Raw genomic sequence first — 17,197 nt, forward strand, 5'->3', positions numbered from 1 at the left:
TGCCCCTGCCTTGCTGCCCAGGAGTGCTGGGGGAGCACCCACAGGGTCTGCTGGCTGTCCCCTGTGGTGGGGTCTGCACACACGGTAAGGTCACAGCTCCCGGCCCCCACCCATTAATCCCCCCGGGCAATGCCCCCCTGCATGGGGTGTACCCAGTGCTGCCCTCCCAGTTACACCAGTGCCAAACTGGTGTGACGCTGGAGGAGCGGCCGTGCCGTGCCAGCCTGTCCCCAGCTGCCGGCAGAGGGCAGGGATGGGACACTGCGGAGCTGGCACTGACGGGGCAGGGAGCTGGCACCCCCAGCTCCCCAAACCAGCCCCACCGCCACCCTAATTCCCCGTAAGGTCCTTAACGTAATCCCCCAAAACTGCCCAGCATTCCGCCCGGATTGCCGAGACGGGGCAGGACAGACCCAGGGGGTGCCCGGGGGGGGATCCGGACCTCAGCTGGCTCCTGGCAGGGCACAGAGACACCCCCAAACCCCAGCAGACCCCCTGCCCACCCCCGAGCCCGGCTGTGCCCGCACTGAGGTGGGATGGGGAGCAGCCTTTGCCCCCAAGCTGTGGGGCTGATCCCCCTACGGACCCACCCTGCCCCCGGGTCATTCCCCGGCGTGGACAGACCCCTCCGGGGGTGTCACCTCATCGCAGGCCGGATCCCTACGGGGGGACAGGGTTAAAGCCCGACCCGGTGGCGCGGGGGCTACCTGGGAGGTTCTCGCTCCATTAATTCTGGCACGTGAGGAGAGCAGGACCGGGAAGGGATTAGTTATTAACCCGAGCTGGGCAGGGGCTGAGGGGCCGCGGGCCGGGGGGCTCGGCTGCCTCGGGAACCCTCGGCGGGAGCTCCGGGATTGCCACCGGCCCCCCCCCCGATCGCCAGCGGCCCCCCTGTGCCAACCGGTGCGTATTTACTTGGCAAAGGAGGTGGAAATGTGCTGACGGCGTCCGCCGGAGCGAGGGGCTCCGCTGGGAACGGCTCCGAGCCCCGGCCGGAGCGGCGGGAGGCTCTGGGAGGGCAGCGGGGACCCCCGGCTCCAGGTCCTTGCCGAGGGAGCCGCGCGGAGCCGGGGCTCAGCCAGCCGTGCCCACCGTGCCCACCGTGCCCGCCGTGCCCGCCGCCCGTCCCTGCGGTTCCCGAGGAAAGGTAAGCCTGGAAAAAATGCGTGCTGATGTTTTCGGACAGAGCCTGGCCGGGCTCCAGGTGCCGGTGCTGAGCGACAGCGCAGCCCCCCAGTGCGGCCCCAGTGCTGGAAGGACCAGTTCTGCCCAGTTCCAGCACTGGGATCGCGGCTCCCAGCCCAACCAGAGCTCCGGCAGCTAAAATCGGGCTCTGCCCGTGCCGGGAGGTCAGGGCCGGGCACCCCGAGAGGAAACCGAGGGTGGCACAGGGTGGGCATCACCCCCCAGTGACCCCACAGCCTGTTGGGGTTTTCCTGTAGGACCTGCCGGGAGCAGGCAATGGGGGCTGGAAACGCGGGCAGGGTCCCGGTGGGAAGGGGGAGCAGAAACCGCCCACAAGGGGTGGAACACGAGGGTCCCCGTGGGGAGGGGGCCGGAATCACCCGCCGTGGGGGGATGGGGGGTTCCCATGGGAAGGGGGTGAGGGAATCACCGCCAAGGACGGGGACACAGCAGCAAACGCTGCGCGGGCGCGGGGCAGCCTCGGCGGGACGGGCGCCTGCCGGTGGCCCCAGCGGGGGTCACGGGGGTCTGTGCTGAGTCAGCAGCTGGGAAAGCCTCCGGCGGAAGGAAGCAGCCGGTGGAGAGGCCGGGCCGCGCTGTGGGGGCGGCAGGACAAGCGGCCTCCGCTCCCGGCGCCGCTTATCCAAGGCTGAGCCTTTCCCGGAGAGCGAGGGCTGCCCAATCCTGGGGCCAAATCCCTGGGGAAACTGAGGCACGAGGGCCGCTGCAGAGCCCCCCGCCTGCCCTGCCCTGCCCCGTGCGAGGACAGGGATGATCCAGTCCCAAACACCATCCCGGAGCCGAAGGATCCTTAGGAGGAGGGCGGGAGGGTGGCGGTGTCGCAGCTCTGAGCTCGTCCTGGCCCCGGGGGCTCCGGCGGGCGCCGGTCCTTGAGCCACGGGTGCCGCCGGTTCCGGTGGGAGCCGGTCCTGCCGCTGGAGGCTCTGCTGCCCTTTCTCCCCGGATTGTTTTCATCCCAGCCCGGATCGGGGCAGGCCCCGCCGGAGGCACATTGAACTTTCCTCTGCATCCTTCACCCTCTTGCTTCACCCTCCCGAAATAGCAGCTCCTGCCTGGAAACCTCTCCCAGGGCTGGCGGGGCTCCGGGGTGCCCCAAATCTCCCAGGGCTTTTCCCCCATCCCCAGGGATGAATGGGGTGATTGTGGGGTGCCCGTCCCAACTCCAGGGTAGCGACCACCCCCGTCGGGACAGGGACCGCCAAACCCTGCCAGTGCCCCGGGTTGGGGCTGCCCTGGTCCCCGGCCCTCTGCAGAAAGGGCTTTTTTTCTGGGGTTTTCTGGGTCCTGCTGCCCTGCCAAGGGTTCCGGCTTTATCCATCAGCTGACATTCCTCCGGGAGGCCCCTCCAGGCCGGAGAATCCTTACGCGGTGGGGCCGCCTGTGGAGCGCCACTCCCCGAGCCCACCGGGGCTGGGAGATCCCGGCTGGGTGACACAGACCCCGCTGCTCCGTCCCTTGTCCCCTGAGGGTCCTTCCTGCTCTGCAGCGCTCAGCAGGGCCAGGCTGAGCCCCCCAGACCCATCACAGCGATGGCCAGGTGGGCTCACCCCTGCTTCCCCCCCAGCCCAGGCTCTGCCCCCCTCAGCCCCGTCCGTGCCCCGGGGCCGCCCCCGCGCTCCGTCCCTTGTCCCCTGAGTGTCGTTCCCGGGAGCAGCGCTCGGCCGAGCCAGGCTGAGCCCCCCAGACCCATCACAGCGATGGCAGAGCCCCCCCAGATTCATCACACCCATGACCAGGTGGGCTCCCCCAGTTCCGCGGGTTCTTTCCCCCCCCAGCCCCCTCCGTGCCCCGGTGCGGGATCTCCGCCGGTGCGGGACCGCGGTGTCCCCGCCCGGTGCGGCGGGGCAGGTCCGGGCCGGCCCCAATCGCGCTCCCGGGGTTGAGCCGCACCTCGGGGAGGGGCCGGGCCGGGCCGGGCAGGCGCACGGTGCGGCGGCACCGGGGCTGGCTGGGCTCGGCACGGGGGGAGCGGAGCGCCGGGCACCGGGGGCTGCGGCCGGTGAGCGGGGCGGGCTGCGGGGCGAGCCCTGCGGGACTGGGGGGCAGCGGCAACGCCGACGGGAAGGGACCGGGACCGGGACCGAGAGCCGCCCGCCCCCGCAGCTCCTCCGGCCGGGGATTTGGGGGCGGCTCCGGCGGAGTTTCGGGGCCAGGACCCGGCAGGAGCGCCGGGAAGCACCGGGACAGTGCGGGATGGGGGTGCGGAGGGGCAGAAAGGCGGGACGGGAGTGCGGCGGCGGCGGCGGCACCGGGCCGGGGGAGCGAGGGAAGCCAACGGGCGATGCGAGGAACCGGGCGGGGTTGCAGGAGGAGCAGAACTCGGGACGCGGGTGCAGCCGCCGGGGGCGCGGGGGAAACCGGGCGGAGGGTGCGGGGGTACCGGGCTGGAGGTGGGCAGGAAACCGGGCTGGGGGACGCGCTGGGAACCGGAGGCGGCGGAGCTCCTGGAACCCGCGGGCACAGCGACTCCGTCCCAGCGTGGTACTGGGGGTCCCTGTCCCCGTCCCAGGCCGGGGGGTGCCCGGTTCGGGGTGACCGGGGTCCCGGCCCCGCATGTCCTTGCTGGGGTCTCCTCCCCGTTTCCTCCCCCAGCAGTGAGGCTGCGGCTTCCTCACTGCTCCTCTTCCCCGTGCCCACCATGAGGTGGCAGGAATGGAGTGGCAACGGTGGGGACAGGGACTGGGACTCCGTGTCGTGCCGTGCCATGCTGTGCCGTGACGTGCCAGGCTGTGGCTGCCTACGTGCCAGCAGGCTGGACATGCGACCTGCACTGGGCCAGTGCCCAAAACCAGAGGGAAGTGGGACAGAAGTGGAAAAAGGAACGTGGTGCATGCAGGGACAAGGCAAGGGGACAGCTCTGTCCCCCAGTATCCCCTCTGCCATCTGGGCTGGGCTCACGTTTGGTATTCCCAGGAAACCATCAGGCATGGTGCTGCTCCTGACGCTGGAGGAGGGGATCAGGAGAATTCCCAGAGAATTCCCATGTTGGGAGGGATCATACAGGGCACAGAGGGGCTGAGCCCCTCCTCAGCTGCCACCAACCTCCAGCCAATGTGGCTGCCTGGTCCCATCTGGAGCTCCATGGCCGCGTTGGGTGAGCTGAGCTGTGCCAGCAGGGCGGAGCTCCCCGGGACCCCACTGCTCACCCTGGGACATCCAATGGGCACCACGGGCAGGGATGCTCTGGCTGGGAGCTGATCCCCGTCCCCAGCCCCTGTGTCCTGACTCCGCTGTGTCCCACAGGGTCCCTGGATGCCACAGAGCAGGATGGGCACCACGGCCGTGCTGCTGGCCCTGCTCCCCACAGCCACTGCTCAGCCCACGCCACCCCCAGGCTGCGGCCACGACCTCTCCTCCCTCTACTACAACCTCTGTGACCTCTCGGCGGGCTGGGGCATCGGGGTGGAAGCAGTGGCCAGCCTGGGCGTGGTGACCACCTTCGTGCTCACCATCGTGCTGGTGGCCAGCCTGCCCTTCGTGCAGGACCACCAGAAGAAGAGCTTGGTGGCCACGCAAGTCTTCTTCCTTCTGGGCACCTTCGGCCTCTTCTGCCTGACCTTCGACTTCATCGTGGGGCCGGATTTCTCCACCTGCACCTCCCGCCGCTTCCTCTTCGGCGTCCTCTTCGCCATCTGCTTCTCCTGCCTGCTGGCCCACGCCGTGGCCCTCAACTTCCTGGCGCGGCGCAACCGAGCCCCGCGGGGCTGGGTGACGCTGGCGGCCGCCCTGTCCCTGGCCTCGGTCGAGGTCATCATCAATGCCGAGTGGCTCCTCATCACGGTGGCGCGGCGCGAGGGTGGCCCTGCAGACCCCTGCCAGCTGGCGGGCGCCGACTTCGTCATGGCGCTCATCTACGTCATGGCCCTGCTGGTGGCCGCCTTCGGCGCCGCCTGGCCCACGCTCTGCGGCCGCTACGGCCGCTGGCGCAAGCACGGCGCCTTCATCCTGGCCACCACCAGCCTGTCGGCGGCCATCTGGCTGGCGTGGACCATCATGTACCTGTACGGGAACCGGCGTGCCGGCCGCGCGCCCGGCTGGGATGACCCCACGCTGGCCATCGCGCTGGTGTGCAACGCCGCCGCCTTCCTGCTGCTCTACGCCATCCCTGAGGTGACGCACGTGACGCGGCGCAGCCCCGAGCAGGCCTTCGAGGGCGATGGCTACCCCACGCGGGGGGTGGGCTACGAGACCATCCTCAAGGAGCAGAAGTCGCAGAGCATGTTCGTGGAGAACAAGGCCTTCTCCATGGATGAGCCATCCTTTGGTAGGCGCCAGGGCTCGCCAGGGACCTTCTCGCCCCGTGGCGGGGCGGGCACCGTCCTCTTGGGGACCCTGGGGATGTCCCCACGGGGGATGGTAGTGGAGGGTGGGTGATGAGACGTCTGGCAGTGACCTGCCCGGCGCTGGCGCCTGCTGCTGTTGTGGCTCCCCAGAACTGGCCAGGCTGGGTGTACCAGTTTGGGCTGAGCCCAGCAGCCACAGGGAGCTCCCTCCCTCCCTCCCCAGCGTGGGGTGCCTGCGGCTCCTGCCCCTCCGCCCCAGGCCCACGAGACCCTGCAATAACACGGGGTGGTGACAGTCCCAGTGGGGATTGTGGGCAGGCACGCCAGGTGTCTGCTCCTCATGGGGGAGGGATGGTCCCCCTGAGCAGCACCTGCACCTGAAAGACCCTACAATAACAAGCCATGGCCAGGCAGCAGCGATGCCATCCCTGGGGACAGGAGTGTCCTGCGGGAAAGGCAGGCAGCTGCTGAGTCAGCTCGTTAAACCTGCTAACGAGGTACAGGGAGCCCCAGTGGGGTGGCACTGGCTCCATGGTGACTGTCCCCGTGTCTCAGCAGCCAAGAAGCCGGTGTCCCCATACAGTGGCTACAACGGCCAGCTGCTGACCAGCGTCTACCAGCCCACCGAGATGGCTCTGATGCACAAGGGGATGGTGAGTGTGACACCAGCGGTGGCCACATCCTGCCAGGAATGATAGGAATGGGGGACAGGGTGTGGGTGGGGTGTTCCTGTCACCCCTGTGTCCCAATGACTGCTCTAACGCGGTGGGGACCTTCCAAGCCTTCCACCCCCGGGATCCCATGGGCTGGGGCGTTCCCGGTGCTGTGACCTCCCACCCCCGTGTCTGTCCCTCAGAGTGAAGGTCCCTACGATGTGATCCTGCCCCGTGCCTCCACCAGCCCCATGCCTGGCAGTGCCAGCTCCACGCTCCGAGCTGAGGACGCCTTCGCGGCGCAGGCACGGCACTCCAGCATCCCGAGGGACACCCGCGGCTGCCAGGTGGGTGAACGGTGGCTGCAGCGGGGGCAAAGTCCGGCCCTGCCATGGTGACGGGGCTGCCCGGCACCCAGAGCCCCCCTCGGTGGGTCAGGGTACACAGCCGTGGTCCTGGTGCCACCCTGTCCTGGTGCCACCCCGCTGTGCCCACAGGTGCAGTCCCCGTACAGCAGGAACCGCTGGTGAAGCCCCCGTGACGCAGCTCCCGCAGCGCCGGCACAGCCAGGGGCTCGCCCAGCCCCATCCCACCCTGACTGACGTGTGAATGCCACCCCGTGAGGTGTGAATGTCACCCCATGACGTGTGAATGCCACCCCATGAGGTGTGAATGCCATCCCGGCTGGCAGCCAGAGCCGATTCCTGCCCGTGGGATGCCTGGACAAGGCCCCAGAGCCAGCGCTCCCACCTGCCCATCCCACCTGGCCATGGACCCCTGATCCCTGCCTCAAGGACTGGCTCCCGTGAGGACACCCCTGGTTTTCACCTTCGTGATGCACAGACCCCTCTGCCTCCCCCAGGCCACGGACCCTCCAAAGCTGGGGAGCCCGTGGGACCCCACCCAGGGCACCCCCAGCACCGAGCCCCTGGCCCTGCACTGACCCCCCCAGCCTGGGGACCCCGAGCTGAGCTGGCCCATCCCACCTCAGGGCACAAGGGGACACCAAGCTGTCCCCAGCTCCGTGCCTCTGTTTCCCCGTTGCTGGGGGAGGGGGATCAGTGCCTTGCCGGGGCTGGGGACCAGCCCTCCACAGCTCTGGCCGCTTTCTCCGTGCCTTTCCCCCCCTGCAGGGAGTGGGGAGGGAGCTGGGCCCCTCGCCCTCCTTGTGGCTTTCTCTGCCAAGTTTCCTTTTCATTTTTTTCAGGTCACCCCAATAAAGGTGGTTTTTCCTATGATGCTGTCACAGCATGCTGGGTGGGGGTCCTGGGTGCTGCTCCCATGGGCTCAGCCCCATGCCCCCCATTCAGGGGAGGGACAGAGAGCACAGGGGGGCTCCGGGCAGGGTCCACGGCACCCCCATCCCCCAGGCGGGGCCGGGATGCCGTGGGCAGATGGGCTGCCGGGCAGGAGGTGGCACGGCACGGAGGACGTGCCAAGGTCGCGGTGGTTTTCCCGCTCGGATTGCCTTCCCCTCCAGAGCCATTTCTCCTCCTCCGGGCAGGAAGCCTGCGGCCAGCAGTGCCATGAATTATTCAGGGCTGGAACGGCCCGGTGGGGGCAGCGGGTGCCCGGGTCTCCTTGAGCCGGAGCCGGGATGGCGGCGCCGGGGCCGCCGGTGGCCACGCGTGCCCTGCACGGTGTCCGCACAAGGGACACACAGCGGGAGGGTGGCACTCGCCACGTCCCGGCCGTGCCTTTAGCTGGCACAGACCCACGCTCCCGGCTGCGGGGACACGGCCGCGGTGTTGGCAGCGGGATGTGGCCGTGCCCCCCGGGCTGTGCTGCGTCAGCCGTGTTTACCTGGCACCTGTGTTTACCTGGTGCCGAGCGGCAGCGGGGACATTGCCCAGCAGCACCAGGCACTCGGTGTCACCAGGGCCACTGTCACCACAGCACACACACGCCTTCCCTCCCACCGCCCGCGGGCACCGCACGGCACAGCGCAAAGTCACCCCCCAAGGGCACCTCCACCTTCCCCGGGACAGCAAAGCCACCCGACAAACAGGGTGCAGAGACTGCCGCGCTCAGGGGTGGCAGGGGACAGCGGAGCGGCCCCGCGGCCGTGCCCAGCCCCTCCGGAAGCGCGGATCCCACCGGCCCCGCCAGCGCCGGCCGCAGCGCGGGGCGGCCCCGCTCCAACAGGGAACGCTTTGTGCCGCCGGGGCCGCGGAACAGCGCAGCCTTTGTCCGGCCAGGTGAGGCAGGCACGGCTGCGCCGAGCCGGGAGCAGCCCCGGAGCCTGCCCGGAGCCGGGGGCTGCCCGGGGGTGGTGGCACCGCGGTGGCAGGTGGCACCGGGGTGGCAGGGACGTGCCAGCACATCTGGCACCGGGGTCACCGTGACCAGGGCCAGGCAGAGACACGGGCAGGGCTGTGTGTGGCTGCAGCCCTGGGGCTCGAGCAGGGTCACCAATAGTGACAATTAAGACAAGTGACAGCATGCATGGCAGTCCTGTGGCACGCTCCATGTCCCCAGCACTGCCTCTCTCTCCTCCCACCGGTGCTGAGCCAGGCACTGGGGTCTCCTCACAGCTGAGGAACGAGGCTCCTGCCCCACCAGAGCCCTGCCAGGGCCAGCTCGTGGTGACAGTGACATGCCTGGCACTGCCATCTGCCAGCAGAGCAGTGTCCCTCAGGAAGCCCTCAGGAACAGGGAGCACAGACACGCTCACACCACCGGCACCTTTTACTCCAAGCAAGTGCATGGCACAGCAGGGACGCACTGCAGCGCTGAGCTGTGCAGTGTGGAGCTGTGGGGCTCAGCAGTGACACAGGGACACCAGGACAATGTCCCCCTGGAGTCCCAGGACCTCAGCCCGGCCCAGCCCGGGCGCGCTCTCGCTCCCGCTCCAGCTGTTTGCGCCTCTGGATGTCCCGGTAGGCGCGGATGACGCGGGCTCGCTCCTCCTCCAGGATGCGCCGGCGAGCCATCGACACCACTGGGGACGCAGGGGACGCGGGGGACACCTGGCTCCGGCCCAGGCGAGGTGTCAGGAGGAGCTGCTTCCGTCCAGCCTGCAGGCAGAGATGGCACAGCTCAGGGGGGAAGGGTGAGACACCAGCACTGAGCTCCAAGGAGCCATCACCGGCTCGCTGAGGCCACCACTGCCCTCCCAGGTACCCAAAGGGTGGGTGGCACTGTCCCCAGAGCTCACCTGCTCGGCAGGACCCCGTCCCCTGGGCCGGGAGGTGATGGTGGGTGGCTGTGTCACCACCTCTCCGAAGGGCACCGTGTCTGCAAGGGAATGGGGGTCAGTGGGGGACCCTCGGGGTGCCCAGCCCAGCTCCCCCATGTGCTGCCCCTAGGGCTGGGGTCACCTCAGCTCCCCCACTCCCTTCTCACCTTGCATCAGGCTCTTCTCCAGCATAGCCTCCTTCTTCTCCTCCTTCTTCTTTCGAGCTTTCTCCAGCTTCCTTTTCTGAAACCTGAAGAGCAACATTACAGCTGGGGCTCAGGGGGGGACAGGGAGCAAGCAGTGAGTCCCCACCCCACGGGAGCCCCCCAAATCCCACAGCTTTACCCCCAGGAGAGTGAAGCAGGCTCGTGGCCTGTTCCCAGAGATCCATCCCCATGGAAAGGGCACCCACTGCCCCCCACCTGCACCCCAAGACCTGGGCAAGGGGACATGCCACAGGCATGGGCTGGCCCCATCTGGCCCCCAGGGCCTTGCTCTCACTCTTTTTTCCTTTTGGACTTCTCTGGAGCTGTGGCCTCCTTCTCAGGTTCCCTCTGGATCTGGTTTTCCGCGAGGAAGAGCACGCGCTGCACCTCCTGCTCCATGCGGCAGATGTAGGAGCGCTCTGACTCCCCCTTGCCCCTCCTGAACCTGGGCACTGGGATATCCCCCGGGGCCCTGGGGCTCTGGCACTTCTGCTGCTGCTTCTTCTCTAGGAGAGACAGGTGACATTTCTGCAGTGGTGACACCATGGGGTCCCTCCGGCCGGCACAGCGCGGGTGGGACATCACCAGAGGGAGGGGGATGTCCCATGGCAGGATCCAGCCGTGCTGTGAGCTCCCGGGCCAGCCCCTGGGCCACCTGCTGGGGCCACCTGTGTGTCCCACCTGCCACCTGCCTCTTGCCGAGGTCCGGGCGCTTCAGGGCCTCGCGGCTCCGCATGAGCTCCCGCAGGCGGAACGGGATCTCCTGCTCATCAGGGTGTTTGGGCTTCATGTTGTCCTTCTTCTCCTTCCTGGGAAAAATGAGCACAGGGAGAGGGCTCCAGGGAAGCACCGGGACCTGGAGGCTGGGACACCGGGACCCGGACACCAGGACACCGGGACCCGGACACCAGGACACCGGGATCCACGTATGAAGGATGCTGGGATTTGAGCACGGTGGGAAACTGAGACTCAGGCATGGCTGGACACCGGGACTCGGGCACGGGCAGACACCGAGAGCCGGGCACGGTACAGATCAGGACGCGGACACCGAGAACGGGACCCGGGCCAGGGCCCATCCGAGACCCCGCGTGGGTCCAGCTCCCAAACCGGGAGCGATCCCGACTGGATCCCGCGGGCACTGACCTGCTGCGCAGTGGCACGGGCGGTCCATGTTCCGATCTCGGTCCCGCTTTCTGTCCCGGTCCCGCTTTCCGTCCCTGTCCTGGTCCCGCTTTCTGTCCCTTTCCTGCTCCCGGTCCCGCTTTCTGTCCCTTTCCTGCTCCCGGTCCCCGGCCCTGTTTCGGTCCCGATCCCGGTCGTTGTCCCTGTTTCTGTCGCGGTCCCCGGGCCGGTTTCTGTCCCGGTCCCCGTCCCGGTCCCGGTGCCCGGGCCATGGTTCCACCACTCCTCACGTGCCCGCTCCGCCGCCACTTCCGGCTTGCTGTCCCCGCCCCCTGCTGCTTATTGGTCGCACTTCCCCGCCACTCCCGCCCTGCTGAGCGCACCGGGCTGCCATTGGCTGCGAGAGCTGTCACTCGGGGAGGGAGCGGGGCCAGGGGCTGAGGCCGGATGCTGCTGCGGGGGCTGGCGGGGGCGCGCCGGGGGGTGAGCGGGGACAGGGGGGGACACCGGGGGAACAACGCGGGGACAACGCGGGGCTGGGCGTGGGGAGACACGGGGGAGTCCTCGGGAGGGGCCAGGAGGTGCTGGGCGTGAGATGTGAGCGAGGACGGGGGTGGTACTGGGGTGTCATGGGGGGTGCTGGGGATGGGGAGGGACAAGAGGGGCTTGGGGGAGATGGGGGAGATGAGGGGACAAGGGGGGCTTGGGGAAGATGAGGGGACAAGGGGGGCTTGGGGGATGTGGGGAGAGGAGGGGACAAGGGGGGAGATGGGGATTGAGGGGAGTGGGGGGAACAAGGAGGGGATGGGCATGGGACTGAGGGGGGTGCAGGGAATGGGGTGGGGGCCAGGAATTGGGGGTGTTGGAAGGGGGATATGGAGGTGCTGATAGTGGGGGTACATTGGGAGCAGGGAATGGGGTGGGGAGCAGGAATTGGGGTGTTGGAAGGAGGATATGGAGGTGCTGATAGTGGGGGTACACTGGAAGCAGGAATTGGGGGTGTTGGAGGGGATATATGGAGGTGCTGACAATGGGGGTACACTGGGAGCAGGGCGTTCCTGTGGCTGAGCTGGGGGTGCAGCAGCCCTGCCGTGCCCCCCAGACTGGCCCCATCACGGGGGTCTCTTTTCCCTGCAGCCCCCAAAGAGCCTCAGGGGGACCCCACGCCCCCACCCCAGCACCTCCTACAGCCCCCGGGAGCGTTCGGACACCACGAAAGAGCCTGGGGGCACCTCGGACACCCCAGGAAGGGACAGCAGGACAGCCACCCCTGATGGGGACAGTGGGGACCCTCCTGCAGCCCCCCCGGTGCCCCCCCCGCCCACCCACTGCTGCGGGACCGGCTGCCCCAACTGTGTCTGGGTGGGGTACGTGGAGCAGCTGCTGGAGCAGCACCGGGACGGCGGAGCCCAGGCCTTGGCGGCCGTGGAGCAGCATGTGGAGGATGAGAACATCAAAATGATCCTCAGGATGGAGATCAGGCTGCGTGCCAGGAAGGACTGAGCCTCCCCCGGGCTCCCCAGATCCCGCGTCAGGATCTGGGCCTGGGTGGTTTGGAGTGATTGTTGTGTGCTGAGCGCGGCGTCCCAGGGGTGTCACGCGAGGTTGGGTCACCTCCTGCCTCAGAGGGAGCTGTCCTTGGGGACAGGTGGTGACTCAGGGCTGTCCTGAGCCCCGGATTTCCTGGGAGCTGGATGCTGTGCCCTCCCCAGCATGGTAAATCCCTGCCAAGGGCAGGCTGGGCGGCCCCCCAGCCCTCCTCCTCCTCCTCCTGTGATCCCAGGTGGAATTTAAGCACCTTGGGGGGATTTTCAGCACCTTGGCCATGCCCTGGTGATGGGGAGGGCTGGGGGGGGGGGGCTGGGCCAGACCCTCCCCAGTGACACCACAAAGCCTCTTAGGGGCCTCTCCGTGGGGGCAGCGTGTGGCACCGAGCACGTGGGAAGCTGCAGCCTCCTGTCAAGGACACTGTCACTGTCCCTGGTGTCACATCCTGCTGGGCTGCTCACCAAGGTGCCTTTTCTGCCTCCATCTTCAATCCCCAGAAACTTGTCCCAACCCCTCCCTCAACTGTGGGGGATTCACAGCCATTGAGACCCACCCAGACCCCCCCACGTCATCCCAGGACAAGGTCCCCAAGATGCCACCCAGCCCTGAGTGTCACTCACTAATGAACCCCAGTTAACAGCCAGGCTCTGCTCTCTGCCAGGGAAGTAGCTGCTTCTCTATGGAAAACACTCCTGGATTTCTTTAATCCTATTTGTTGGAGCCCAACTAATTGCAGTTAGTGGCAGAGGCTGAAGTTCAATTAAAGTGTGCTGAGATTAGTCTGTTTTTAATTGCTTTAGTGCTGGATTAGGGAAGCTTTGGAGCAACACCAGCCATGGGCAGGGGCTGCTGGACCCTCTCTGGGAGCAGGACCCCACCCAGGCTGGGCTGGAGCCTGGAATGGGGGTCCCATCACTCCCTGTGGGATCAGGGGACACTGGGGGATCTCTGTGGGAATGGGATTCCCCTGGGGGGGAGGCAGGATCCCCCCACGTGGGATCCACTGCCCACGGGCAGGGGCAGGGCTAATCCCGACCCCTCCTCCCCCAGAGCAGGGGAAGGACACCCCAGGATTACCCCTGGGGAAAGCAGGGAGGTAAATAATCCTATTACCCCCGGGCAGGATAAATCTCCCTCCCCGAAAAGCCCCCAGAGCATCTCCAGGCCGGAGGGAGCCAGGCTGGGCGGAGGGAGCGGCTCTGGAGCCGGGATCGCGGCACTCTGTGAGTCAGGGGAGGGAACATGGGGGTGTTTGCTGCTCCCCCTGCATCCAGGAACATCTCCCGGGCTTGGATCCTTGTTCCCAGAGCCGTGCCCAGCTCTGCAGCAGGGCCAAATCCCTCATACCCATCCCAGAGCGGGGCTTGTGCCCCAGAATTCCCACTCCTGGTGCCGTGGGCCATCCCCTGCTCCCCCCTCCCAGCCTGGGGTACCCCACACCCCCACACCGACCTGGGCACGCCATGGAGGGTCCTGGCAGTGCCCCGAGGGGTCCCCAGGTGTCACTGGGGTGGGGGACAGGGCAGGGAGGAGCAGCAGCAGCCCTGGTGGCCCTGGGGGGCCCTTCCCTGCCTTTGGGGTTAACGCTGAGCTGGGCTGAGCCAGCCTTGTGGGGAGGGGGCTCTGCAAAGCCCGGCAGGGGCTGGGTGGGAGGAGAAGCTGGTGGCCCCATTTCCCTGCAGCGGGCGCGAGGAGCCGTCCCGTGGCAGCGCTGAGCCCCAGGGAACGCTGTGTGCCGTGGGGAGCACCCTGAGCTCCAGGGAGCACCGTGAGCTCCAGGGAACACCCTGAGCTGTGAGGAGCACTGTGAGAGCCGAGGAGCACCGGGAAACACCGCGAGCTCCAGGGAGCACCGTGAGCTCCAGGGAACACCCTGAGCTGTGAGGAGCACTGTGAGAGCCGGGGAACGCTGTGAGAGCCGGGGAGCGCCGGGAAACACCGCGAGCTCCAGGGAGCACCGTGAGTTCCAGGGAAGCACCGTGTGCTCCCAGGAACATCCGTGAGCTCCAGGGAGCACCGTGAGCTGTGAGGAGCACCGTGGGTTCCAGGGAACACCGTGAGCCCCAGGGAGCACCGTGAGCTCTGGGGCTACCAGCCATGAGCCTGGAGCCCCCCAAGCTGGAGGTCAAATCGGCCACGAGGGTAAGCGGGGGTCCTGCCACCCCCCGCAAGGGACCCCCCAAGTTCAAGCAGAGGCAGACGAGGCAGTTCAAGAGCAAACCCCCCAAAAAGGGGGTGCAGGGGTGAGTGGGGAAAAGCCCTGGGATGGGAGGGGCCCTGCACAGGGTCAGGCCAGACAATTCCTCTTTCCTTGCAGGTTTGGTGATGACATCCCCGGCATGGAGGGGTTGGGAACAGGTATGGGAATGCCACCCCTTTGGCAGTGGGGGGTATTGTCTGGGGGGGGTCACAGTGCCACAGCTCTGTCCTCTCTCTCCTCAGACATCACTGTCATCTGTCCCTGGGAAGCCTTCAGCCACCTGGAGCTGCACGAGCTGGCTCAGTATGGAATCATTTAGGATTTGGGCAGGCTCACCAGCCCTGTAGTGCTGTGTAGGTCAAGGCCCCCCTGCCCATGCTGGAGAGGGGCAGGGTGGGGTTAGCTTGGAAAAATGCTCATTAAATCCTAACAAGTACAGGAGTCAGTGTTGTGTGCTGGGGAGGAGGGAGAGCAGCTCCCCAGGGTGTGGGGTGGGATGGGCAGGACACAGACGGGTTCAGGATTTTTGACAAGGTTTATTTGGGGCTGGACCAGCACCCCAAACATCCCCAAAGCTGCAATGGCCCTGCACACCCTCAGCAGCAGCACCAGTGGCGATGGTGGCACAGACAGGACCCAGACGGGTTCAGGATTTTTGACAAGGTTTATTTAGGACCAAACCACCGCCCTGCATATCCCAATCCCCTCACTGCCACACCCTCCCGGCTGTGACATCCCTGAGCACCCTCAGGGCCATGAGTGCTCCCGCAGCCTCCAGCAGCAGCAGGGTGACGGCCCCGGCGGCGATGGCCCCGGCCTGGCCCCGCAGCCCTGCGGCCAGGGCGGCCCCGCAGCCCCCCGTGTGCAGCAGGGCCGCGGCCGCCGCGGGGCCCAGCGCCAGCGCCCCGAACCCGCACTGGGCGTTGGGCACGGAGCCGCCCTGCAGAGGCTCCCGGCAGCAGGAGGCCGGCACGCCGCATGCCTGCACGCCCGGGGAGCTGCAGTTGAAGTACCTGTGGGGTGGACATGGAGATTGGGGTCACACATGGTCGGGGTGGGGATGGGGTGTCCCACACACCCAGGCACAGAGCTGGACACCAAGCATGGGTTCCAGCTCTGCCCTCTCCTTTCTGGGCGGTTTTGGGGATCCCACCACTCCAAACATGAGTCCACAGCACAGGCCCCACAAGGAGCAGGGGGGTTTTCAGCCCCATGATGGGCATAGGGTTGCACAAAGGGGGTTTTCAGCCCCAGCGTGGGCATGGGGTCCCACAAAGGAGGTTTTCAGCCCTAGGTTGGGGATGGGGTCTCTCACCCCCTCAGTCACAGAACTGACACCACGCGTGGGTTCCAGCTCAGCTCTCTCTTTTCTGGGCCGTTCTGGGGATCCCAGCATCCCAAACATGAGTCCACAGCACAGACCCCACAAGGAACAGGATGGGGGGCTTCAGCCTTGTGGTGGGCATGGGGTCCCACACCAAACAGGGTTTTCAGCCCTGTGGAGGGCACGGGGTCCCACAAAGGAGGTTCTCAGCCCTGTGGCAGGCATGGGGTCCCACACCCAACAGGGTTTTCAGCCCTGTGGTGGGCATGGGGTCCCACAAAGGAGATTCCCATGGGGTCCCACACCAAACAGGGTTTTCTGCCCTGTGGCAGGCATGGGCTCCCCCACTCCCCCCAGCCCCGACTCACAGGTTGCTCTCCCAGTCACGGTAGGACTCGAGGCCGCAGCACTGCAGGCTCCGCTGCACCTCATCCACCAGGAACTGCAGGTCGGGATCCTCCTGGTAGCGCAGGAGGCAGAGCAGCAGCAGGTCCCGCAGCGCGTCCCGCAGCCGCCGCCGCAGCAGCAGCAGCAGGAGCCCCCCCAGCAGCTCCAGCCCCCCAAAAACCAGCAGGGCACCCAGGAAGAAGCGCAGCAGGCAGGGGCTGGCTCGCAGGGCACCCAGGCAGCCAGCCAGGGACACGGCGCTGGCCCCCAGCCCCACCAGCACGAACAGCAGCATGGGGTCCGAGCCCAGGGGTGCCCCACGCTCCCCCCCAGGCAGGGACCTCTTGGTCAGCAGCCCCCAGACCCCCACGGCGAGGGTCAGCAGCCCCAGCAGGAGGAAGAGGAGGTTCCAGAGGAAGGCCAGGTAGCGCACACAGCGGCTGAAGGGGCTGGGTTTGGGGGAATCAGGGTACCACACCCCAGGGTCCTGTTCAGCCGTGTCATCATCGTCATCAAAGGAGGAGTAGGGCAGCTCCACCAGCCTGGATGCCTGCACGGACAGAGGAGCCGCTCACAGCCACCCAAAAATGTTCCTCCATCTCACAGCTGGACACTATCACAGGCTCCTGGAGCCACCCCACACCGCCCTGCTTAGCCCCAAACCCACTCCTGCTCATCACGGGGGTCTGCAGGGGAGCACCCCAAAGACTCTGACCTAGACGACCCCCAGATCCACCCCTATGGAGACCCCCAGGGATGCAGCACGCTGCTACCCAGGGCTGGGGGGACGTGGGATGCCCGGGTAAGGGGTGCCGGGGTTACCTGGGGCAGCAGCCGGGTGCCCTCCCCGTGGGGCTGGAACAAGCGGACTCTGCTCAGCGCCATCGCCGCTACCTCGTGCCTGGACCCGTCACACTCCCATCATGTGAGGGGCTGCGGGCGGGCTTAAATGGGGCTGTGTGTGCCGCCCCACAGCTGGGCACGATCCCCCGACCCTCCCACGCCCACAGCTGGTCCCGATCCCCCCCCCCCACTCCACAACTGGGCCCGATCCAACACCGGGGGTCCCTCCGAGGCCACGGGGGACGCT

The 17,197-nt window shown here is 67.4% G+C and overlaps 5 protein-coding genes across 7 annotated transcripts; 3 read left to right on the top strand and 2 right to left on the bottom strand.

The window, feature by feature from the left end:
- Positions 1-776: 776 nt before the first annotated feature.
- On the top strand, positions 777-7,369 carry GPRC5C (G protein-coupled receptor class C group 5 member C). Of its 2 annotated transcripts, none has more exons than XM_071451373.1 (5): positions 777-1,147; positions 4,450-5,470; positions 6,048-6,142; positions 6,346-6,489; positions 6,640-7,369. In XM_071451373.1, the coding sequence occupies exons 2-5, from the start codon at positions 4,459-4,461 to the stop codon at positions 6,670-6,672; spliced, it is 1,284 nt and encodes a 427-aa protein (XP_071307474.1). In that variant the 5' UTR covers positions 777-1,147; positions 4,450-4,458; the 3' UTR covers positions 6,673-7,369. The 2 variants fall into 2 exon arrangements, with proteins under 2 accessions (XP_071307474.1, XP_071307473.1); XM_071451372.1 differs by lacking the exon at positions 777-1,147 and adding an exon at positions 3,114-3,205.
- A 1,443-nt stretch (positions 7,370-8,812) lies between these two features.
- Positions 8,813-10,975, bottom strand: CCDC137 (coiled-coil domain containing 137). 2 transcript variants are annotated; one of them, XM_071451396.1, is made up of 6 exons: positions 10,670-10,975; positions 10,208-10,335; positions 9,822-10,032; positions 9,488-9,570; positions 9,300-9,379; positions 8,813-9,159 (listed from the first exon to the last, which is right to left on the bottom strand). In XM_071451396.1, the coding sequence occupies exons 1-6, from the start codon at positions 10,918-10,920 to the stop codon at positions 8,956-8,958; spliced, it is 957 nt and encodes a 318-aa protein (XP_071307497.1). In that variant the 5' UTR covers positions 10,921-10,975; the 3' UTR covers positions 8,813-8,955. The 2 variants fall into 2 exon arrangements, with proteins under 2 accessions (XP_071307497.1, XP_071307496.1); XM_071451395.1 differs by having other exon boundaries at positions 9,822-10,015; positions 10,182-10,335.
- Positions 10,976-11,023: 48 nt separating this feature from the next.
- OXLD1 (oxidoreductase like domain containing 1) lies at positions 11,024-12,975 on the top strand. The gene is made up of 2 exons (XM_071451392.1): positions 11,024-11,131; positions 11,786-12,975. The coding sequence occupies exons 1-2, from the start codon at positions 11,096-11,098 to the stop codon at positions 12,149-12,151; spliced, it is 402 nt and encodes a 133-aa protein (XP_071307493.1). The 5' UTR covers positions 11,024-11,095; the 3' UTR covers positions 12,152-12,975.
- A 152-nt stretch (positions 12,976-13,127) lies between these two features.
- On the top strand, positions 13,128-14,755 carry PDE6G (phosphodiesterase 6G). Its single transcript, XM_071451394.1, has 3 exons — positions 13,128-14,439; positions 14,514-14,554; positions 14,639-14,755. Exons 1-3 carry the CDS (start codon positions 14,294-14,296, stop codon positions 14,713-14,715), a joined length of 264 nt encoding a protein of 87 aa, XP_071307495.1. The 5' UTR covers positions 13,128-14,293; the 3' UTR covers positions 14,716-14,755.
- A 286-nt stretch (positions 14,756-15,041) lies between these two features.
- TSPAN10 (tetraspanin 10) lies at positions 15,042-17,041 on the bottom strand. The gene is made up of 3 exons (XM_071451417.1): positions 16,930-17,041; positions 16,089-16,657; positions 15,042-15,409 (listed from the first exon to the last, which is right to left on the bottom strand). The coding sequence occupies exons 1-3, from the start codon at positions 16,990-16,992 to the stop codon at positions 15,103-15,105; spliced, it is 939 nt and encodes a 312-aa protein (XP_071307518.1). The 5' UTR covers positions 16,993-17,041; the 3' UTR covers positions 15,042-15,102.
- Between the last annotated feature and the right edge of the window lie 156 nt (positions 17,042-17,197).

Source organism: Agelaius tricolor, unplaced genomic scaffold (assembly GCF_023055355.1).
Source record: "Agelaius tricolor isolate 1412-34295 unplaced genomic scaffold, bAgeTri1.0.p SCAF_32, whole genome shotgun sequence".
In the NCBI taxonomy this organism is placed as follows: Eukaryota; Metazoa; Chordata; class Aves; order Passeriformes; family Icteridae; genus Agelaius; species Agelaius tricolor.

What these genes read in the sequence shown, in the direction of transcription:
- OXLD1 (XM_071451392.1), top strand. Translation starts at nt 11,096, where the DNA reads ATGCTGCTGCGGGGGCTGGCGGGGGCGCGCCGGGGG. An exon ending in TGGCGGGGGCGCGCCGGGGG is followed by an intron (nt 11,132 to 11,785) that starts GTGAGCGGGGAC and finishes TTTTCCCTGCAG; the next exon opens with CCCCCAAAGAGCCTCAGGGG.
- TSPAN10 (XM_071451417.1), bottom strand. Translation starts at nt 16,992, where the DNA reads ATGGCGCTGAGCAGAGTCCGCTTGTTCCAGCCCCACGGGGAGGGCACC. An exon ending in GCACCCGGCTGCTGCCCCAG is followed by an intron (nt 16,658 to 16,929) that starts GTAACCCCGGCA and finishes CTGTCCGTGCAG; the next exon opens with GCATCCAGGCTGGTGGAGCT. An exon ending in CGTGACTGGGAGAGCAACCT is followed by an intron (nt 15,410 to 16,088) that starts GTGAGTCGGGGC and finishes TCCACCCCACAG; the next exon opens with GTACTTCAACTGCAGCTCCC.
- CCDC137 (XM_071451395.1), bottom strand. Translation starts at nt 10,920, where the DNA reads ATGGCCCGGGCACCGGGACCGGGACGGGGACCGGGACAGAAACCGGCC. An exon ending in CACACAGGTGGCCCCAGCAG is followed by an intron (nt 10,016 to 10,181) that starts GTGGCCCAGGGG and finishes AAGCAGCAGCAG; the next exon opens with AAGTGCCAGAGCCCCAGGGC. An exon ending in GACGGGGTCCTGCCGAGCAG is followed by an intron (nt 9,160 to 9,299) that starts GTGAGCTCTGGG and finishes CTCTGCCTGCAG; the next exon opens with GCTGGACGGAAGCAGCTCCT.
- PDE6G (XM_071451394.1), top strand. Translation starts at nt 14,294, where the DNA reads ATGAGCCTGGAGCCCCCCAAGCTGGAGGTCAAATCGGCCACGAGGGTA. An exon ending in CCCAAAAAGGGGGTGCAGGG is followed by an intron (nt 14,440 to 14,513) that starts GTGAGTGGGGAA and finishes CTTTCCTTGCAG; the next exon opens with GTTTGGTGATGACATCCCCG. An exon ending in CATGGAGGGGTTGGGAACAG is followed by an intron (nt 14,555 to 14,638) that starts GTATGGGAATGC and finishes CTCTCTCCTCAG; the next exon opens with ACATCACTGTCATCTGTCCC.
- GPRC5C (XM_071451373.1), top strand. Translation starts at nt 4,459, where the DNA reads ATGCCACAGAGCAGGATGGGCACCACGGCCGTGCTGCTGGCCCTGCTC. An exon ending in CATGGATGAGCCATCCTTTG is followed by an intron (nt 5,471 to 6,047) that starts GTAGGCGCCAGG and finishes GTGTCTCAGCAG; the next exon opens with CCAAGAAGCCGGTGTCCCCA. An exon ending in GGGACACCCGCGGCTGCCAG is followed by an intron (nt 6,490 to 6,639) that starts GTGGGTGAACGG and finishes CTGTGCCCACAG; the next exon opens with GTGCAGTCCCCGTACAGCAG.